Source organism: Delphinus delphis, chromosome 12 (genome assembly GCF_949987515.2).
Source record: "Delphinus delphis chromosome 12, mDelDel1.2, whole genome shotgun sequence".
NCBI lineage: Eukaryota > Metazoa > Chordata > Mammalia > Artiodactyla > Delphinidae > Delphinus > Delphinus delphis.
In genome coordinates this window covers 11,595,693-11,619,292 of record NC_082694.2, presented here as the reverse complement: position 1 = coordinate 11,619,292, position 23,600 = coordinate 11,595,693, and the positions used below count along the sequence as shown (strand labels likewise).

The 23,600-nt window shown below is 43.9% G+C and overlaps 1 protein-coding gene across 1 annotated transcript in view; it reads right to left on the bottom strand.

The window, feature by feature from the left end:
* ACOXL (acyl-CoA oxidase like) overlaps nucleotides 1–23,600 on the bottom strand; it is a 366,413-nt gene that overhangs the window by 193,154 nt on the left and 149,659 nt on the right. The window contains 1 exon segment of the mRNA XM_069541255.1: nucleotides 1,560–1,676. Within this exon segment, the coding sequence (XP_069397356.1) occupies nucleotides 1,560–1,676 (117 nt within the window).

The following is a 23,600-nucleotide window of genomic DNA, read 5'->3' as shown; positions in this document are numbered from 1 at the left end:
TTACTACTCAGCAATAAAAATTAAACTCTCAACAGCATTGAGGAACATCAAGACATTCCATTGAACGAAATAAGCTGGACACACCCACAAAGACATACTGTATGATTCCATTTATATGAAGGTCAAGAACAGGCAGAAAAAGCTATCGGGATAGGAATCAGAAAGGTGGTTGTCTCTGCTGTGGTGGTGAGTGGGGCAACTTGCAGAGGGGCACGAGGGAACCTTGTGGAGTGATGGAAATGTGTTAGATTCGGTTTAAGTGTTCATCACACCAGTGCATATGTTTGTCAAAACTCACTGAGCAATAAAATCTGTGCATTTTACAATATGCAAATTCAACCTCAAAAGACATTCAAGGATATTTTAAGGAAGATGTTAGATGTGAGTGATTTACATTTTCCTCCAGGTGGCTTGGATCAATCTCAGTGCTGCTACCGAAGCTCAGTCTGCAGGGTTCACCGTTCACACACCCCGGTATCCCAGTGTTGAGCGCATAAGGGCAGAGGGGCGCCCACCCAAGCTCCCCCCAGCCAGGCCAGCAGCACTGAGCAGCCCCACAAGCCAGCAGCACACTAGAGGCAGAATCTCTCCAATCACCTTCTTTTCATAAACCCTGGCACCAGCTTACCCGTTGGCGCGGTCATTTTCACACACACGCCAGTTCTAAATTATTCAGAAATTAATTCTCGTAGTTCCCACAAGAAGCAGGATTGCACAGGGAGGAAAGAACACAGATAAGGGTCCAAAGTCTGGAGTTACATTCCCAGTCCACCCACTCCTGGACCCTGTGATCTTAGGCAAATCTCCTAATTTCTGATCTTTACCATGTGGTAATGACCCACAACTGCCCAGGCAATGTCTAGACTTATGAGACAAAGATAAGAAGAGCCAGCTGTAAAATGTGAAGTTCCGTGTGAATTTACAGTATTATTACTGCTCTTTTTTTTTTTTTTTTTTGCGGTACGCGGGCCTCTCACTGTTGTGGCCTCTCCCGTCGCGGAGCACAGGCTCCGGACGCGCAGGCTCAGCGGCCATGGCTCACGGGCCCAGCTGCTCCACGGCACGTGGGATCTTCCCAGACCGGGGCATGAACCCATGTCCCCTGTATCGGCAGGCGGACTCTCAACCGCTGCGCCACCAGGGAAGCCCCTACTGCTCTTTTATTCAATAGCCCGCCACCATATGTACACATCTTGACCTATTTTTGAAAATATTAGTATAAATTAGAACCGTTTTCAGAGATAGAGAAATTTCAACTGTTTGAGTCTGCTTCTTTTAGACACTCTGGAGAAGCGTCAGTTCGGGTCATCCCAAAGTCTTCGTGGACCCCATCATCAGGATATATGGACTACCAAGATTCAGATGGCAAGTTTGACCTGAGCACTGGATTTTAACTACAGACTGTTTCGTGTTCAGAGTTAAAAGTAAATTTTAAAAAAATAAAAAAGTTTTTACAAAAGAAAAGAAGTGAAGCCCCTGCCTGCCTCTCTCTTCTGCCTCCTGTTAATGCCAGAGCCGCAGACTCACCTCAAGAGGGCAAACCCCCAGAGGCATCTCACCTGTTGGCGAAGGACAGGGCCAAGGCCGTAGCCAGGTGAGGCATCAGCCGCAGGGTCTGTGTTTGGTGCTCAATAATCTTGACCTCTTCCTTGGCTTTGGGCCCAAACTGCCTCTGGCTAGAGAGAATCAAGCAGACGCAACTTTACCAAAATCCAATAGGCAACATCATCCCAAACAGCCATTTGTCTTTCAAATACTTCAGATACAGAATGCCTCAGTCTCCTAAAATGTACTTAAGATGGCAAAAGTTTCTGAAGATAGTCCAACAAAAAGCTTTTCAGCTGCTCTGGAAATTAACCTTCCCACCATGGAATATTTTTAAAGCAGGGTATCTATTTAATACACAGAGTAATTTTTAGTCCTTAACATTTACGTGGCATTTTATAGTTCCTAGTGCACTGAGATCATTAATTATTCAGCTTTACTAAGTTCCTGACATAATTAATAGGACAGGAGTGATACCCTAGAACATATTTCAAAAGGACAGTCTCAACAAGGAGGCCACGCCAACCCTGGTGCTTCTGTCAGATTCACAGGTGGGTCATTATTTTCAGCCCACCTAAATCCTCCCCTGCAGTTCCTCGTGCAAAAGGTGTTCTCCACATCCTTCCTTAAACCCCATGCCCTGTGGACAGCACTGCCTTTTGCTCTGATGCAGTTGCGTAGGGGTGAACAGAGGTCCTCCTCAGAGCAGCTTGTAAAGTGGGGTGGAATTGTTCCCAGGCATCACCCGTGGGTTAATCCTACAGAATCCTGTGGCTGTAGAAAGCACAAGCCCCGCCTGTCTAGGTCACCCCCCTGCCCCATGCAGGCTGATGCTCTACAATCCTGGGCTTGGCAGCCTCCCTTCTGTGAACAGCTCCGATCTTAACGTCAATTTCTGACACATTTCACACACACACGTGCACACATGTGCAGACGTACGCACACAGGTGCACATCGTGCTAGGTTATCCAAGAGGCAGGGCGAACCTGTGCTTCAGACGCCAATGAAATGAGGATACCCATCAATCACTCAACGAGAGACGGGAAACAGCAAATTTTTAAGAATTTTGTTTCATACTTTCTGGGTCATAATTGCATGCTTTAATGTTCTTCCTATTTGTAATTAAAAGGAGGGTACCATGATCTTTTTAGTTCATAAAGCATCTAGAATTCACAACCTGGCCATCTCATGTGGGTGGGAGGCAGTGAGGACAGACCTAACAACAAGCGCACACAGGCACACTGTGAGCGCAGGCTCGTTTTCTACGAGCATAGCTTCCCCAGACGCCATCTAACCACCCCACAGATAGTTGTCTGAGGAACATGACCCCACCCTGCCTTTGCCCATGCCCTCCGTCCATCCCAACCACAACAGGGCACAGTGCCAAAGGAGCCTGACAGTCCGTAGGAAAACCTCTCAGCTTTTTCCGGATCATCGTGAAACCAATAAAACAGTCACAGACCCAATAATGGTGTCACCATAACATCGGGTCATTCTACAAACTCCATTTGTGCCCACTCTCTTAACTTGCATTTTGAAATGCTGTGTTTCTACTGGAACTTTTCCTATGGTCGTTGTGGCTAAACTCTTCTCCACCGAAACCAGCTATCGCCACATGCGATTCACTCCCCTGGGGGACATCTGCGGGCCTGCTCGGTGCCAGCATCACCCGAGGTGCCAGGCGTCCCCCAAGGTCAAGAAGGCTCAGGCCCGGCCACGGAGCTCATAGCCTGAAGCTCACAGCCCAGGACACGGACGGAAGCAGCCCAGGTGGCGTGGGCAGGGAGAGCCTGGCGCATCCCTCCTTCCCATCACCCCCTCATCCCACCCTGTCGGTCACCAGTATTTCCTCCTTTGGTGCCAGAGCATCATTGCAGGAAGCATCACCCACATGGCAACAGCAAAATAAGGGACTGATCACAGCGCCTTTTAGGGTTTGTTTTGCTGAAAAATAATTACAACGAGAATATACTTTGAGACAGTATCCCATCACGTTTTTTGATTTTGTGTGTGTAGTGTTGGTCCTGGCCGGCACTCAGCAGGCACTCAATAGTCACTGAATGAATGAAAGAATTAATGAGTTTTGGCAACGAGGAAATACCAATGAAGCACCGCAGAGTGGCTCGCTCCGACCTCACAGAAGGTCTTTGGATGCCAGATCTGACCCCTGACCTGCCGTGCCTCAGTTCCCCAATGGAGGAACACCTTGAAATCACCCCGTTTCCTCTCTGAGCCTCACAATTCAATTGGGTGACAGGAGAGCAGAAAGAGGCCACCAAGGGTCCACACAGCTGGCCTCTCAGTGCCTTTCCCTGTGCTGATAGGGAGGACGGAGTTTAGCTAACGCGTTGCCAAGCGACCAAGTGATTTCACAACAGGGATCTGCATTTCCAGGCTTTCTTGAAAACAAAGAAGATCTGGCAACGCTGGACCCCATTCCCGTGATGGGATTCCCTGGAGGTCTGAGGCCGTCAACCCCTCCACTGGGGGCATGGCCGCCCCCCACTATCCCCAGAGCCCTCTCCGCTCGCCGACATTACCTGCAAGCCTGGGAGGAACTGCATTTTCAAGCCCTGCCACAGTGGATTTCTATTTTTCATCCAGCATAAATTTACATCAGCATCCTAATTTGTTAATTAAGTGCTGTGATTATGATACACAGCCGAGCGGAGTCATTCTGTAGGAGTCTGTGAATTCAGTCTGAGAATTCCTGAGGGCAAAACAGCCCTGGCAGCTCACACAGAATAAAATCCAAATGCCTCAGCTTGGCATTCAAGACCTGCTTTGGCCTTACTTGAGGGTCCTAACTGCTTCCTGCTAAGCCCCGCAGACGCCTTCCCACACTGGGCCTCTGTCCAGGCGGACTCTGCCTGCAGCCAACCTCACCCCTAACTACCCCACGTCATATCTTTGGTGGTTCAGCCCCCTCCTCCCATTGAGACGTCCTCCCCTCTCTGGACTCACCCCTTCAAACACCAAACCAAAGCCATCAAAGCAGGCAGCTGCTTCTCCCCAGACTGCCCCGAGCATTTCATCTGTTACTCCTCCCACATGGGAGCACTTTTCCCTTTCATGCTGGCGCCGTGTGCACCTGTATTAACCACATGTTTTGATGCGTTGCCATCTGGGCCCTTGCTGACCCTGGAGGGACTGCCCCTCCCAGGACTCGCCAATTCCTTGAGGGAGCAAAGGATTACATCTTTCATTGCCAACTAGCCAATCCAGAGCCCGCATCCCTACCACCTCCTTCAGGGGCTCTTTCACTCTGGGCCACTGTTCCCCTGCCCTAATCTCCCCCTGGCCAGACCACTAGGACAGCCCCCAGGGCCCCCAAACCTGCTGGAATCATTCAAACTAGCCTAAACCAAACAAACCCTGAACCTGCTTAGCCTGCTTAGCCTGCCTCACCCATGCCTTCCCCCAGTAAAAGCTCCTGGCCTCACTCCCTCTGACTCCTGACTGTCCCTGGTGCCTCCCCAGGTGGCCCTGCAGGGCATGGCATCCCTCCATCTCTTGGGAACTGCAAGTAACAAGCTATGTTTTCAGTGGCAGTGGGCTCCTGATGTGTCATCTCCTGTCACCATACCTAAACAATTAATACAACCTATGGTTTTTTGGGGGTTATTTATTTATTTATTTTTGGCTGCATTGGGTTTTCGTTGCTGCGTGCGGGCTTTCTCTAGTTGTGGCGAGCGGGGGCTACTCTTTGTTGCAGTGCACAGGCTTCTCACTGCGGTGGCTTCTCTTGTTGCACAGCACGGGCTCTAGGCACGTGGGCTTCAGGAGTTGTGGCTCGCGGGCTCTGGAGCTCAGGCTCAATAGTTGTGGCGCACGGGCTTCGTTGCTCCGCGGCATGTGGGATCTTCCCGGACAAGGGCTCGAACCCGTGTTCCCTGCATTGGCAGGTGTATTCTTAAGCACTGTGCCACCAGGGAAGCTCCAACCTAGGATTTTAAAACAGCACCTGGGGCCAAGACTAACAGCTCACGGAGGGTAGGCCTGTTCTGTCTCCAGGTGCCCCAGCCTGGCCAGGTGTGAGTGGGCGGGAGAGACTGAAAGCAAGGTGACAGATGTAGTGTCCTGCCATCTCCCAGCAGCAACACACCCAACTCCTCCAGCACCCATCCCTCCACGTCTCTTTGGAATGTTCGCTTGTTCATAGATGTTCTGATAAAAGCCCAACTGGCAGACACTGGAGTACTGAGTGGGAGCCAGTGGGCATTTACGACAGCGATGGAGCAACTAAGCAACTAAGATGAGGAACCCACCCTGTCCTTACGCCCAACAGCCCACCCACTGGGTTTTTTTCAAGAAAGGAACAAATGAGTGGGCAGAAGGCAGGCAGCACCCACACTCTTTCCCTCCCTTTCTCTGGCCCGAGACACTGATAGTCTCCCAAGCACTGAGCCAGGAGGTTCTCATGGGCTTCTCACCCTTGAAATGTGCTCTCTGGCTTCTCCAGGGGAAAATATCAATATGACACTCAAGGCTAATGACCCTTCTCCTGACCAGAGATGCTGCCAGAGTCATCCCTAAGACTGCCACCATCAATCCCCAAGCCAGTAGTCTGGTTCCAACAGAGGCAGCAGAGAGAGGCGGCCTCAAGACTGTGCTCTGAGAGAACTTGGCCGGAGGAGGTCACCCTCTTATTTACACACTCAGGCCCCAGTCGACTTCACGGAGGGCTGGGATGGTCCAGGCCAGTCCTCTGGTTGCCAGCATCTTGGCACACTGCCCTGAACACAACTCACAGGACCACAATCCCTGCAGCTGGCCGGCAATTACCGCCTGCCAGACGTTTTTACTGTTCCAGTTTATGATCTATATGGACACAATATTCTTCCTGTCCTTTTCCTCCCCTGGGTTACTATTTTTCTTTAAAAACCCATGTAAAGGCTATATTTTTCTCTGTAAACATAATTTTTATTTCAGGGCCGGAAAACAACCCCAAAGTCACTGAGCTCAAATTTTTCATGGTCTTTAAAAAGAGAAAGTGATGTGTGTTCATCACAGTATCCCTGTGAGAGGGCTGTGAACGATGCCATTTAAAATGATAGATTTGAGAAGCTATTTCTGGATTCCAGCAACTCATAAGGACGGGAGGAAACATTTATTTTGGGGTTGTTTTATTTTGTTCCCACTCAGTTTTGAACACGGCCGCTTAAAACAACATTCATGGAAAGTGACACAGCTATTAATCACCCACGCAGCTACTGCACACGAAGCCTCTGGGGAAGGCCGGGCTGCCTGCCTCCCCAGCTCTCCCTCTGGTCTCTTCTCCCAAAGGAGGCCAGTGACCTACTAAAAAGATAATTGCTTTGCGTGTTTCTTGCTCTGCAGCATCATTGCATCAGCCTGCTCTGAATGACAGCCAGTCAAAGTGGAAGGAAGAGAGTTCTGTGGCTGGGCCTCCATCCTTAAATCCTGAGATTTCTGGGGGTTCAAGCTGGTTCACAGGCATCCCTGCTGCCAGAGGACAGAACTCTCCTCCTTCTCTGTCAAAGGGCTGACCTCTGTGGACAAAAGCTCAGCAGATTCCTCAGCCCCGGCCACACTCCCTGTGGCCACCTGCCCTCGTTAATAACTCAGCCACAGAGAGGATTCAGGGAGCCCGTGAGTGCCCCAGAGGTGGACCACTGTGCCCCATTCTCACTGGCCCCAACAGAGACCCCCCAGCCTCTCGGAGAGCCCACAGCCCATCTGTCCCTAATTCTCCCCTTCTTTGGGATGTTCCTGGACAAAGAAACCCAGAGGGAAAATATGTTACAAAGCAGGATATTTTTTTAAATTTTTATTAGAGTTGACTTACAGTGTTGCGTTAGTTTCTGCTGTACGGCAAGTGTATCAGTTACACATATACATATATCCACTCTTTTTTAGATTCTCTTCCCATATAGGTCATTACAGGGTATTGAGAAGAGTTCCCAAAGCAGTATATTTTAATGGCACGGGTTGGACCCAGCAGATTGGGCTCAGCTGGCCGGCCAGGATGTAAAAACCTGGCAACTTATTATCCGGTAACGCGTAGAATAGACACATGACTCCCAGCCCCAAGCCTCACCAAACCCAGTCCCAACCAACCCAAGCTGGGGTCAAGTTTGGGATCACAGAAGGGGCTGGGCTGCACACAAATTTAGCTACTTTTTTTTTTTTTTAAGTTGAACATTTACTAGTTTGCCCTGGGGCTCTGACAAAGCAATCCTGCCTTAAACATCAGGTTCCACATGTGACCTCCACCATGTTTTAGGTGTCATTCCCCAAATGGGCAATTTTCAGTCCATCTGTAGGAGAGATGGGAGAAGTGTATGTATGTAGTCTATAGATAAGTGGTGCTTTAATAGTAGCCTTGGTTGTGATTAAATATGCAACATGGTCCCAAGGAAGAGTTCTCAAAGTGCCCTTCCAATCCTGCAGAGATCCCAACAATTACCTTTTGCACCTTCCAGACCCCGTTTTTTCTCCCACCCCTTAGCAGTCTTTCAATCCAACCACAGAAAAGAACAGATGAACCTCAATGGTTGTGATGGGGTCAGTGAAAATGACAATTTTTAAACATGAGAATATTTCAGATACAGAAAAAATGAGGGTGCTTTGGTATCAGTGTCCAAAGGTATATAGAAAGAGCAGGGACCGCCACCCCAAACACACAAACACAGACACTAGAGCCCGTGTTTTCTTGGCCATAGAGTGCAGAGACAAACAGCCTTTGCTGTTACTTTTTTCCCATTCTCAAAGGTCACACCAAATCAAAACCAGGAACATAAAGGCCCTTCTCCAACAGGAAACTCATGGGTCTAAAATCGTGACCAGTCACGGCCTGGTGGGGACTGACATTCTGCTACCCTAGGCTGCAAAGACTGTCTACCCCACCCACTAGCACTGGGAGAGCAGTGCCAAGGGGAGCAGGCTACAGAACCGTAAGAGGTTGGGATCAGGCCACTTCCTCCCATCAGTGGATGGATGACCCCAGTAGAGACTCCAGAAGTCCTTCAGATAAAGAGACAACAGGAGGCAGAGTATCCCTATGACCCTGTCTCCATATTTCTATTGTGTGGGCCACTTCTGGCCAACATCATAACCCTGGGCTGTAACCACAGGGACGCCGACCTCATGTGAAGGACCAGTAGAGAGCCAGTCCTGGGTCACCTTGGATCTGAAGGTCGACCAACTCCAGCTTCTTCTCTGAGGGTTCAGTTACACCAGCAAGAGGGGTCCGACCTGACACACTGTGGCTCAAACGCCTTCACAATAAAACACAGAGAACCTGGCTACCTCTCCGCTGTTTGTTCTTATCCTCTTCTGGAGCTTCCTGCTGCCCCCAGAAGGCCATCCTGGGGCCAAGTCAACATCACTCCATCCCAGGCATCACAGGAGGGGAGGCAGGACAAAGTGGTTAAATCCCAGGCTTTGGATCAGACAAACCTGGCTTGCATACAGACTCTGACCCCTGTCGTTTTCTCCTGGGCAAGTTACACAAACTCACTGAGCCTCGAGTGCCTCAGTCCTAAATCGGGGCTGACGAAGACAGAGGGGACGAAGGGAGACACTGCCCACGCCTGACACACAGTAGGTGTTCAAGGCATGGCAGGTGTCATCACCACAGTCATTACTGTTACCCCAAGTTCCTAGGATCACCCTCTATTCTATCCATCCTTGATCTAGGAAAGCCATTTAAAAATTTCCCAAAAGAAACACTTTCTTTCACCCAGACAAAGCACTAATCTATTCTGCATCGCTAAAGCTGTTGTGAAAAGATTTTCAGGGTGAAGAGGAAAGTCTCTTCCACTCAACATTAAAGATAATGAAATTGCTGACAGAAAAGAAAACAAGCTGGCAACTAATATGTTAGAAAAAAAGTGTGTGTGTGTGTGTGTGTGTGTGTGTGTGTGTGTTGGAAAGCACATGAAGCTTTCGAAAAGCACCTGCCTTTCTATGTACCCAAGAACACCAGCCAGTTTTCTTCTTCCCCAATTCCAGGGAGGGACAAGGTGGACAAAATAAAGGCAGGGAAGGTGGTGCAGGCAGAGCCTTCCTTCATATCATGTTGCCATAGAAGCAGAAGATTCTTTCCAGAGTCCATCAGCCTACCCTAGAGAGGAACCTGAATGTTATTCAGATGGCTCCCACACAAGGGAGATTAATTTACTTTTCAGAATTATAGCCTTAGTAATATCTGTGAGTGACACGGTGGTTAATGTTAGTCGTCAGAACTGTGATTCCTTGAGATTTTTCTTTTAAAAAACTCACATCCTAATGAATGCAAAACAAAATTACAACGGCGGGAGACATGGAGCTATAAATTGCAGCTGAAACTCCCTGGGGTGGCCTAATGATTTCACTGTTGAATTATTTTCATACTTTTAAAAATCATCTATACAGAGAGAGAGATCTTCTATCAACAGCACCACTGCAGAAGTATTGCAGAAGCCCCCAGCACTTTGGTCATTAGCGTGTGGAAGCAAGAGGGCTGACCCCTTTGGAAGCCAGCCCTTCTCTCCTCTTTCCCCTCCGTACTATGGTTGGTGTAGGGTCCATGTGCATCCTGCCTGCCCAAAGAGCCAGCCAGAGCCTACTATCATCCTGGAGACACAAGCCTGACCACAGTGAGAGAAAGGAGACCTACACTGAGGCCCCAACACTCTCCAGGGTTCTCCTTCACTGAGGTTGAGCATCTGGGAATGAAAGCCAAGTAATGAAGTTCTCTTTAGGGCTGGCATCCATTTCTTAATGCTTTAGGCTGGCTTTAGACTGCTCTTGGCAGTGGGACATGCCTGAGTAGCTCAAGGGCTGGCTGCTGCATCCACTTTCCCTCTCAATCCATAGCCTTAGAAGTAAGGGTGCCTACAACGTCAGAGTCTTTCAATCCATAAACACGGTAGGTCTTTCCATTTATTTAGATCTTTGGTTTCTTTCATCAGTGTTTTGCAGTTTTCAGCATATAAGTGTTAAATTTGCACCTAAGTATTTCAATTTTTATGAGCAGTTGTAAATGTTATTATTTTATATTTTAAATTCTGGTATCCTTGTGTTCATTGTATATAAAAATACAATTGCTTTCTGCGTGTTTATTTTGTATCTGGTGACCATGCTGAAACTCAGTTCTTAGTTCTAGGACTTTTGTAAATATTTGGGGATTTTCTATATAAACATTCAAGTCATCTGAATATAGAAAACACTTTTATTACTTTCTTACCAATCTATATGCTTTTCCCTTTCTTTACTGTACTAGCTACAACTTTGATCACTATGCTGAACAACAGTGGTAAGAGCAGATATCCTTGCCTTCTCAGTCTTAGGGGGAAAGCATTGTCTTTCTCCATTAAGTATAATGTTGACCGTACAGGCACACCTTGGGATTTTGTGGGTGCAGATCTAGACCACTGAAATAAAGCAAATCACGTGAATTTTTTGGTTTCCCAGTGTATATAAAAGTTAAATTTACACTACGCTGTAGTCTATTATGTGCAATAGTATTATGTCTTTAAAAATGTATATACCTTAATTTAAACAAACTTTATTGCTAAAAAATGCCAACCACCATCAGCACCTTCAGTGAGTCGTAGTAGTAACATCAAAGGTCACCAATCACAGATCACTATCACAAATATAATAATAATGAAAACGCTTGAAATATTGTGAGAAGTGCCAAAATGTGACACAGAGACACGAAGTGAGCAAATACTGTTGGGGAAATGGTGCCCGTAGACTTGCTTAACACAGGGTTGACACAAACATTCGATTTGTAAAAAAACTACAACATCTGCAAAGGGCACTGAAGCAAAGCACAATAAAACAAGGCATGCCGGTACGTATTTTGTAGATGCTCCTTAACAGGCTGAGCACATTTCTCATTATTCCTATTTAAATGGGAGTTTTTACCAAGAATGTATGTTGAATCTTTAAAATGCTTTTTCTGCACCAATTGATTAGGATTATGTAATTCTTCTTTAGCCTATTAATATGGTGGATTATATGGGCTTTTTTTTTTTTTTTGGCTGTGTTGGGTCTTCGTTGCTGCACGCAGGCTTTCCCTAGTTGCGGCGAGCCGGGGCTACTCTTCAATGAGGTGTGCAGGCTTCTCACTGCCGTGCCTTCTTGGTTGTGGAGCACCGGGTCTAGGCGTGCGGGCTTCAGGAGTTGTGGCACGTGGGCTCAGTAGTTGTGGCTTACGGGCTTAGTTGCTCTGCAGCATGTGGGATCTTCCCGGAACAGGGCTCGAACCTGTGTCCCCTGCATTGGCAAGAGGATTCTTAACCACTGCAACACCAGGGAAGCCCTACATTGATTTTTGAATATTAAACCAGCATTGCATCCTGGAATAAACCCCACTTGGTCATGGTGCATAATTCTTTTTACATTGCTAAATTCTATTTCCTAATATTTTGCTAAGGATTTTTGTGTCTACTTTTATGAGGAATATTGTTCTGTAATTTCCTTTTATTATATTGTCTTTATTTGGCTTTGCAATCAGGATGCTCCTAGCTTCATAAAATGAATTTGGGAAGTGTTCCATCCTCTTCTATTTTGTAGAAGAGCTGTATATAATTATTGTTAATTCTTTAAATGTTTGGCAGAATTCTCCAATGACACCATTTGGCCTGAAGATTTTTTTAGGGGGTTTTAAATTAATTCAATTTCCTTAATAGTTATAGAGTTATTCAAATTGTCGTACATATGGGCTGAATTATAGTATTTGTTTTAGAAAGCATTGGCCCGTTTCATCTAAGTTTTCAGATTTCTGTTTACAGAGTTGTTCCTAGTATTCTTTTATTACCCTTTTGATGTTTTCAGCGTCTGTAGTAATATCCCTTGCTTCATTCCTGATATTAGTAATTTGTTTTTTCTTTGACAATGTTGCTAGATGTCTGTCAATTTTATTGATCTTTTCAAAGAACCAGCTCTTTGTTTTATTGATATTCTCTATCTTTTTTATTCTTCTAGTTCACTGATTCTTTTTTCTTTCCCCTCCATTCTGATGCTGACACCATCCACTGAGTTTTTTATTTAGGTTATTGTATTTTTCTGTTCTAAAAGTCCATTTGGCTTTCCTTTATATCTTTCATTTCTTTGCCTAGACTTTCTATCCTTTGCCAAGACTTTCTATTTTTTCATGTTTCAAGTGTGTCTGTAATTGCTCTTTGAAGCATTTTTTTATGAGGGTTGCTTTAAACTATTTTTCAAGTTATTCTAACATCTCTGTCCTTTCAGTGTTGGTATCTATTGACTACGTTTTCTCATTCAGTTTGAAATCTTCCTGATTCTTGGTATGACAAGTGATGTTTTACTGAAACAGGTACATTTTCATGTTATGTTGTGAGACTCTGGATCTTATTTAAATCCTCTGTATTTCTCTGACATGAAAGGAGTCATTACTGACAGGTGGAGGGAGAAGTCCAGGTTCCCTACTTGTTCTGTGTTGACACCCCAGTGATGGGCATGAGTTCCTCCTCTTGCTGGGTAGGGGTGAGAATTCTGCTCCCCATGTAGCCTCCACTGACATGGTGGCGGATGCAGCATCATCATTGTCGAATGGCAGTGGAAGTTCTGACTTTCCACTGGGCCTCCTCTGACACCACTACAGCAGGAGGTGGGAGGAGGTACTGGGTACAGGTGGGTGTCCAGGCTCCCCACCTGGTCTCTACTGACACCCCAGGGGGTGGTGTGAATTTCCTTCTGGCATGGATGAAAGTCCCAGCTCCCTGGTTGGCCTTCTCTGACACCACTGTGGTGGCAGAGTTGGTGCAGCTTGTTATAGCGTGGGCAGAGCAGAAGTCCAGGCTTCCCACCTGGCCTCTGTTGGCATGGGTAAGAGGGAACACAGCTCCTTCTGTGGTGTTTGACTGAAGTAGAGCAGTACTGCCTAAAAGTTTTCTGTCTTGCTGAGTGTCTTTTCCTAGTCCTTTGGCTAAACAAAGCAGACTTCTTTTTTTGCCTTCTTACTGGTGTTTCTGGGTTGTCAGCTTCACCAGTACCCAGCCTAGAACATATGACTCAAAAAGAAAACAAGGGAACTCCCCACCGTGCCACCCCTTGGGTCTGGTGGTCCTAGCTGGTCTGCTTTCTTGTCTCCACCTTTCAGAGTCATTTTATGTCCGCTTTATATGTAATGTTTAGACTTTATAGTTGTTCTAAGTGGAAGGAATAAGGAAAAGTACATCTACTCCAGCTTCCCAGAAGTACATGACATATTTCGATTTGAATTTTAAGTAAGTTCATCTGGCAGAAGTGCGATAACTGATTGATAATATTAGATTTATTTAGCTTCCACAAACATAGAGATAAGGAGAAAGAGAGAAAATCATGCATAAACGTTAATATATAATTACTCTATGTCATAGTTCCACGCTTTAAAAAAGTTCTTAAATATGTACCACCAATTTAATGATAATCTATCACGAATAAGGAAGATTACATGGTACATGTGTGCCAGCTACAGACACTTCAATGTCAGAAAAAATAAAATGAACAAGTATGCTTGTGACAATCAAGGGATAATGAATATCTCCAACATACATGGATATATTCGATCAGTAACATATGGAGGAGAGTTCTATATCCTGCTTTTCTGTTTACCTAATTTCATTGTATGCAATTTCGATGTCATTAAATATTCTAGAAGTCACAATTTTAATGAGTATTTCCTTAGGGTAAATTTCTAGAGAAAATAATACTGGATGAAAAACATGTAAACCTTTTTTTAAAGCCCTTGATACACATCACCAACTCACTTTCCAGAAAGAGTATATCAATTTTATTCCTTCTCCTAGTATATACGTTTGCTCTTCCTAATGCATTTCTACCAGATCTGAGTATTATCCTTTCAAAAGTCTTTGCTAATTTAATAAAGTGAAAAGTTATCTCACTTTAACTCATCTTTCTTTGATTAGTAATAAGTTAGTTAGTTTGTTTACATGTTTATAAGCCATGGATAAGTCTTCTTAAAATTGTCTCATATCATATGCTCATTTATTTATATACTGTGATGTTACTATTTTTCTTATTTATTTATAGAGGCTTTTTATGTATTATGGAAAATGAACCATTGTTAGTCATACTTGCTTAGATATTTCTCTACTGTGTCATTTGAAATATGTACATTTAAAATTTTTTGGATAATCAGTTTAACGCTTTTGCTTTGGGACTTTTTTCCCTATGAGGAATGTTTTTAAAACTATACAAACGGACATGTCGCTTTTTTCCTTCATCTATGTAATTCTGTGGTTTGTTTTAACTTTAGAGATAAGGAGAGGTGAGAGATGTAGGTCTACCCCAGTGGGATATGAAATAAATATACCAACATAGTTAACTACAGCAAGTGCCACTAGGCTGACCGGAGAAGGACCGATGAAGGTGAACAGACTCTTGTTCCTATCTGCTTAAAATAGCCATTCCCTGGTTTCAGATAATTCCCTTGATCTTCCTTCTTCCAATTGACTTGGCAGACAAGTCCTTGGTTTAACCTCTCTCCCACTTTATTCTCTAATCTGCCAGGAAATTAATGCAAGTCCTGAGCCTCCCTAAACACAGCTTTTTCCAGGCATCCTTTTTCATCTTTGATTCTAAAACTGAAATAATAAGTAAAAGCAAACTTTGCTATTCTGTTGGCATATGTGCCTTCAAGGAATATTTATTTAAGGGAAAAAAATCTCTTTGAGTGGGTCTATATTGTCATAACTACCCCTCCCAGAAAAAACTAACCACTTCATCCTCCATCTAAGGGTTTCTATCTACCCAGTTTCTGGGCCTCATTTACATCCAGCATCTGGATGTCAGGTGTTGGATGCCCACATCTGTCATCAAGGCCTAGAACACAGCAATGCAAAGTTCTCTCAGCTGGAGTTGTCCAGAGAGCTCACCATCGGTTTGCTCTTCTCAGTCACAAATGGACCTGCGTGGGACCTATCACATCTGCCAGTTTCCCAGGGCTTCATTTTCGGACATTCGTCCTTCACTACGCAGATTTCACTGCCACACTTTGCCCAGAATTATCTGCCCAGTCTGTTATCTAGCTCTAATCCTCTCCTGGGCATTCCCAAAGGGCAATGCCATCATCTGGGTCGTGACAAGCCCGTCTCATTTCTTTGTACTGATGTATCCTTCATCTGGGTCGCGACAAGCCTGTCTCATTTCTTTGTACTGATGTATCCTTGCACATAATTGAAAATTAAAAAGAAACTAACCTGGCAGTTGTTTGCTTTACAGAAAACATTTCCAAAATTAACTGTTTATTACGCCTGTGACAAAAATAATTCATCTGCTTTGTAGGGATACTGCCTGGAAATAAACTTCCACAAGGTCATTTGAGTTTTTGTGTACGAGCTTAGGAGACGGAAAATTACCCAAATCGTGGGATACCAAAGAACGCAACACAAGCTGACAGCCTGGGTGAATGCATTTCAAAGAGGCTTGGGGAGGCTAGTGGAGACTGGACCAGAGAACCTGCCAGTGATCAGGAGACCAGGGTCCCCGTACCACCTCTATCAGGACTGAACCTGAGATAACAGCACACTTCTGAGCTTTGCTCAAAAGGGAAATCCAATTTTCATCCCCAGCTGGACCCCACTACTTTTGCTGACCTGCATACAATGGTACTGATACCCAAACGCTTTTCATTTAATCACTGAAAATTATCTCTAAAACAACTCTTAAAGTCTCAGGAAATTATCCTGAGGACATTGAGCAAATGGAGAAACATCTATTCAAAAAAATCTAAACTTAAATATCATTTGAACCTCATCTCCCTCCCCCCACCCCTCCCAATAGCTCAGTGTGATGGGAGCTATACTCTGGGCAAGTGCAGTCAAGAGGATGGGGCTCCCCCTCCCACCACCTCCCAGTCTAGGGCTACGGCTTCATGCAGGCCACTGGCATCTCTCATTCCCTCCACCCCTTCACTCTCAGCTCCATATTACAGAAGCTTTATTCAAGGCAGATACAGCCTAGAGGACTGCAGCTCCCTTCCCCATCCAGTCCCCATTCACAGGGCAGAAGCTCTACTCCAGACACAACAAGTCAAGAATCCTGAATCCTGAGCATCCATGACTCGGCTTGCTTCTAGGATGGAGGCCTCATGCCAGGAAGGATAAGCTAGGAGAACCAGGAGCTACCATCCCTGTCCAGAGTCCTGCTTTCAGGGGTGTCACATCAGGGGAAGCAAGTCATTGTCTCACCCCCAGCTCTGAATATTACACAGGCTCTTCTCAGGAAGAGGCAGGCCATATGAACAGAGATCGCTGCAACTTTCTGTAGGAAACCAGCTGTTTTTGGAACAAAGCATGCAGAAGATCGTGCCTGTGAGTGTTTTGACAAACGGTGGAGACCTTAATGGTGAGCAGCTAAGAGTTGCTGGTAGCTCTATAATTCTTTTAGCAACAAGCTTAATGTTTATTAAATTTTATTAAATCTGAATGGATTAAATATCCAATAAATAGGCAGAGATTGCCATACCAGATTTAAAAAACAAGATTCAACAATATTCTTTCAGGACTTCCCTGGTGATGCAGTGGTTAAGAATCCACCTGCCAATGCAGGGGACACGCGTTTGAGCCTCGGTCCGGGAAGAACCCACGTGCTGCGGAGCAACTAAGCCCATGTGCCACACTACTGAGCCTGCACTCTAGAGCCTGCGAGCCACAACTACTGAAGCCCGCATGCCACAACTGCTGAAGCCCACGCACCTAGAGCCCGTGCTCCGCAATAAGAGAAGCCACCACAATGAGAAGCCCATGCGCCACAACGAAGAGTAGCCCCCGCTCACTGCAACTAGGGAAGCCCACATGCAGCAACGAAAACCCAAGGCAGCCAAATAAATAAATAAATTTATTTAAAAGAAAATAATATTCTCTCTATAAGAGATACACTTTAGATTCAAAAATACAAATAAGTTCAAAGTAAAATGAGGTAAAAAGATATATCCTGCAAACAGCAACCATAAGAGCTGGAGTGGATAAACTAATATCAGAAAATAGATTTTAAAAATGTTATCAGATATAAAGAGGAACATTTTATAATTGTCCTTTAGGTATCAATATCTAGATTGGAAAGGAAGAAGTAAAGCTATATCTATTTGAAGATGCCATGATTTTGTATATAGAAAATCCTAAGGAATCAACTAAAAATCTGTTAGTACTAATAAATAAGTTTAGCATGATACAAGGATACAAGATCAATATTCAAAAATTGTTGCTGAATACAAGATCAATATACAAAAATTAATTATATTTCTATACACTAGCAATAAATAATCCAAAAATAAAATTAAGAGAACAATTTCATTTATAATAGCACCAAAATCAATAAAATACTTAGGAAAAAATTTATCAAAATAAGCTTAAGACTTGTATGCTAAAAACTGTAAAATACTGTTAAAAGAAATTGAAGATATAAACAAATGGGAAGACATACCACGTTTATTACTTGGAAGGTTTAATAGCATTAAGATGGCAATATTCCCCAAATTGATATACACATTCAATTAAATGCCCATCAAAATTCAAGCTTTTTTTCAGAAATTGACACATTTTCCTAAAATTCACATGGAAATAGAAGGGACCCAGAATAGCCAAAACAATCTCAAAAAAGAATAGTAATGTTATAGGACTCACACTTCCCAATTTGAATACTTACCACATAGCTACAGTAATTAGGTGTGGTACTGACATAGAATGGACATATAGATCAATGGAAAAAATTGAAAGTCCAGAAATAAATTCTTACATTTGTGGTCCATTGGTTTTTCAATAAGGTGCCAAGACAAATCAATGGTGAAAGAATAGGGTTTTTTTTCAACGAACAGTACTGGGACAATGGGATCTCCACATGCAAAAGAATGAAATTGCAGTCCTTTCTTACACTATACACAAAAAGTAACTGAAAATGAATCATAAACCTAAATCTAGGAGCTAAAACTATAACACTCTTAGAAGAAAGCATAGGAGTAAATCTTCATGACCTTGCTTTAGTCAGTGATTTCTTAGATATGATACCAAAAGCAAAAGCAACAAAGGAGAAACAAGAGTATCTGGACTTCATCAAAATTAAAAACTTTTGTGCTTCAAAGGGCATTATCAATAAAGTGGAAAGACAACTCAAAAAATGGGAGAAAATATTTTCAGAACATATATCTGATAAGGGAATTGTAGCCAGAGTATATAAAGAACTCTTGCAACCCATTAGTAAAAGATGAATAACTAAAAAAAAAAAAGACGAATAACTCAATATTTTAAGTGGGTAAAGAACTGAATAGACATTTCTTCAAAGAAGATATACAAATGGGGACTTCCCTAGTGGCGCAATGGTTAAGAATCCGCCTGCCAATGCAGGGGAAACGGGTTCAAGCCCTGGTCTGGGAAGATCCCACATGCCGTGGAGCAACTAAGCCCGTGCACCACAACCACTGAGCCTGCCCTCTAGAGCCTGCGAGCCACAACTACTGAGCCCGCGAGCCACAACTACTGAAGTCCGCGTGCCTAGAGCCCATGCTCCACAACAAGAGAACCACCACAGTGAGAAGCCCATGCACCACAACGAAGAGTAGCCCCTGCTCACCACAACTAGAGAAATCCCGAGAACAGCAACGAAGACCCAATGCAGCCAAAAATAAAAAATTAAATTAAATCTTTAAAAAAAAGAAGAAGATATACAAATGGCCAGTAATCATATAAAAAGATGCTCAATATCATTAGTCATTAGAGAAATACAAATCAAAACCCCAAGCAGATAGCACTTCATACTCACTAGATGGCTATAATAAAAAAGACAATAACAAGTGTTGGCGAGGATGTGGAGAAACTGGAACACTTATACACTGCTGGTGGGAATGTATGATGCTACAGCCACTTTGGAAAACTTTTTGGCAGTTCCTCAAAATATTAAACGTACAGTTACCATTGGACCCAGCATTTCCACTCCTAGGTAAAGGCATTAAAACATACATCCTCACAAAAACTTGTGTGTGTATGACTGTTAACAGGAGCATTACTCAAAATAACCAAAAGGTGAAAGCAACCCAATGTCCATCAATTGATGAATGGATAAATAAACTGTGGTATATCCACACAAAGGAATAGCATTTGGACTATAAAAAGGAATGAATTCTGATACATACTACAGCATGCATGAATCTGGAAAACATTATGCTAAATGATGTCAGTGACAAAGACAACATATTGTGTGATTTTATTGATATGAAATGGCCAGAAAAGGCAAATTTATAAAGACAGATAGTAGATGAGTCCTTGCCTAGGGCTGGGGGTAGGGGTAATTGGAAGTGACTGCTAATGAGTATAGGGTTTCTTTTAGGGATTGACAAAAATTTTGTAAAATTAGACTGTGGTGATGGACGCACAACTCTGTGAATATACAAAAAAAGCATTGAATTGTATACTTTGAATGGGCAAATTTATGGTATTTGAATTCTACCACAATTCAATACAGTACCATATTGAAAAATCAATATCAAAAAAGCTGTTTTAAAAAACAGTTGGGGCAGTTAATTTTACTGCTTCATGGGCTCTTGAATTTTCAATCAGAAATATGCTGCTACTCACAAAGCACTGTCTGCATTTCATGAGAGCTGTGTGGACATCCAAGAGGCAGTCTGTGCAGGCAAGTGGTGAGTGCATCACGTGTGTAAAGCTTCTACAGAGGTGAGTGCAGAATAGTAACTAAAATGTCCCCAGACATTCATTTTGAAGATAAGATAGAAGACTTCTGAAATGTAAGACAAAACCCACTCCATGCGGACAGTATTCTAAATTTAGCTGTAGTATTAGCCAGCTTGTCAGGCAAAAGCTCCTGGGCTGGCACCTTTGGTTTTCACTGCACTTCTCTCTAGACAGACGGGTTTGGACTCATAACTATGAGTCTCCTTTTACTAGTACATTATTCATAAGGTTTAAGTAGCACCTTCTGACACAGTTTTCCCCCAGACGCTGAGAACTTCCTTCAAGTTCTATTATAATTTGAATCTATAAGTTCCTCCTCCTAAGTGAACCGCTGAAATGACAAGTCCCAGTGAGATATTCTTCATCCTCCCTGTCCTGCAGGTGTACCTGTGTCTTTAGATAATCGTCAGCCAAGATAACGGGAAAGTGGAAGATTCAAAGCTGGCACAAATTAAGAGTCCGCAAGAACAACTTGCAGCATGACTGTCAAGAGGGAGAATCTTGGCCCCATGAGTCTTTGGTCCACTGACTTTCTCTTGGGGGCAAGGAAGAGAGAAGGTGAAGAAGATTCCGGTTATTATTGGGTTGTTACGTGTAAGCGCATTTGGGATAAAGAAAGGAGATGAGAATTTCCAGAGCAACTGCTCCAAGTGCTTGGTGCACCCACATGGGTTACAGAAGTTAATCCACAAAATAATCTTCGAGAGAGGTATCAGCAAACCCAGATTTCTAGAAGGAGAAACCCAATCCCAGCAAAGGGAAATCATTTGCTTGAGGCCATGTTGGAACTCGATCCTTACCTCCTCCCACTCAAGCCCTCTGCTGGGGTGATTCTGTGGTCACATGGGCCAGTGGCCACTGACCAGGGTGATGGGGATTGGGTTTGGGTCAACCCTAAGGCTATCATCTTTGAGGGGAAGCAAATATTGGAGACTTTGTTGACTCCAAAATCTCTGGCTGAAAAAGAGAGAAAACAGATGCAGTCTATTCATTATAGGTACACTAAATATTTATCAGCAGGTAAAGTCTTTCTGGAATCATTTAAAATATTCATTTATTCAAATTATCAAATAATTGTCTTTCTCTTTAAACGAATATTGGGAATTTTGTATACCTATAAGGAGAGGTAAATAGATGCCCTCCACTGTCAGCCAGCAAGCGACCAAAGCATGTCATTATGAAAAAGAAAGAGCAAAATTTGGATGTTATCCAAAGTAAGAATGTTGGACTTTTTGCCCAAAGTAGAAAGGCAACACAGACTTTTAAAGTAACAGTAAATGAAGCTCCCAAAGCTGGAATACTAGAAACAACCTCCAGTAATTGGCTAACCCTGCAGCTGTGTGTCACGGTGGGTGCAAGCCTGGGGCCCAGGGCTGGGTTTTTTGCTCTCTGTTCTCATTGAAAGGTGGGAACGTGATCAAAGGATGCAGAGAAACTGAGATTCAGTGCCTTGCGTTTTATATCAGCCGTCTGGTCCCGTACAAAAGCATCTTGATGTATTTTTTAAAAGAAGCCAAATTTCCACTCCTCACAACAAGATCTGAAAATAGGGCACATGCTAACATATTCAACAATTTCACTTTCAGATCAAAGTTCACCCATCCCAGGTCATCTTTAAGATGTGGAGGCAGGCCATCTGCCTGCAGAAACATCAACAGCGGGACCCATCCACACTGTGCCAGCATTTCCTAAACTGCCTTCTGCACACCTCTCGAAAAACAACGATATTCTCAGGACCGTGGGTCAGTAAACACTGAAAAAAGTTTGCTGGGGGGAATGCAGTGATGAACCCGGACGAATGCATCCTAGGAAAAGCCAGCATGGAGGCTGGCAGATTTCAACAGCAAGTACAAGAAACATTAGCCCCAAACCAGTTTTCAGGAAACAGACCTCACCAGTAGGGGCTCAGTCAACCAGCGGAAGGCCAAACAGCAGTTCGGGAGGATGACTCCAGGCCCAGAATAGGGGGCGGAAATCTGAGATGGCAACGTATTCAGTTCTTCTGCAATGCTAACGCCAGTCGGAGGCTGAAACATAACGTGCAGAAGGATCTTAGGAGAAAATTCAGGCTTGTGGGGAAGATCACTGTGATACACTGGTCAGGGCCATCAGGGAAAACGCTTGCTCAGTGCAGCCAAAAATTGCAAAAAATTCTAGTATTTGCAGAGACCTGGGTGGACCTAGAGATTGTCATACAGAGGGAAGTTAAGTCAGAAAGAGAAAAACAAATATCGTATAATATCGCTTATATGGGGAATCTAGAAAAATGGTACAGATGAACTTATTTGCAAAGCAGAAATAGTCACAGATGTAGAGAACAAACTTACGGTTACCAAGGGGGGAAGGGTGGGAGGGACGAATTGGGAGATTGGGATTGACATATATACACTACTATGTATGTATAAAATAGATAACTAACGAGAACCTACTCTGTAGTACAGTAGGTTCTACTCAGTGATCCGTGGTGACCGAAAGGGGAAGAAAATCTTAAAAAGAGAGGATATATGTATACGTATAACTGATTCACTTTGCTGTACAGCAGAAACTAACACAACATTGTAAAGCAACTATACTCCAATAAAAATTAATAATAAAAAATTAAAGTAATACATGCACGTGGTTTTAAAATTGCTATTAAAAAGAAGGACCTTCTCCTTCTCCACCCCTACCCACACCCTATAAATAACTGCTGGTGACAAGCTCTTACATACCCTTTCAGATGCTATGTGTGCACACGCACTTGTATATATCCATCCATCCTTTTCTTTACACAGATCAGATCATGCAGTACCTACCAATCTGTACCTTGCTTCTTTTACCTGATAACATCTCTCTGAGTTCTTTGTATATCACATTACCATCCCACCTCCTTCTTCATTCTTTGTAACAATCACATAGTATTCCATTATATGGATTAACTACTTTTTATTTCACCAATCTCCCCTGTTAGATGCTGAAGTATTTACAGTATGTTTCTATGATAAGCAATACTATCCTTAAATATTCGTTTCTGCTCTTCTACATAAGGTACAGTCTATCTTTAAGTACATTTCCGGAAGAGAAGTTTCTGGTACAAAGGGAGTGGGCACGAACAATTTTTTTTTTTCCCTGCGGTACACGGGCCTCTCACTGTTGTGGCCTCTCCCGTTGCAGAGCACAGGCTCCGGACGCGCAGGCTCAGTGGCCATGGCTCACGGGCAAGCCGCTCCTCGGCATGTGGGATCTTCCTGGACCGGGGCACGAACCCGTGTCCCCTGCATCGGCAGGCGGACTCTCAACCACTGCGCCACCAGGGAAGCCCTGGCATGAACAATTTTGATAAACATTGAGAATGACGAGGCTACTGAAATAACAATAATAATGGCTATTAAATTCAAACAGAAAATATGA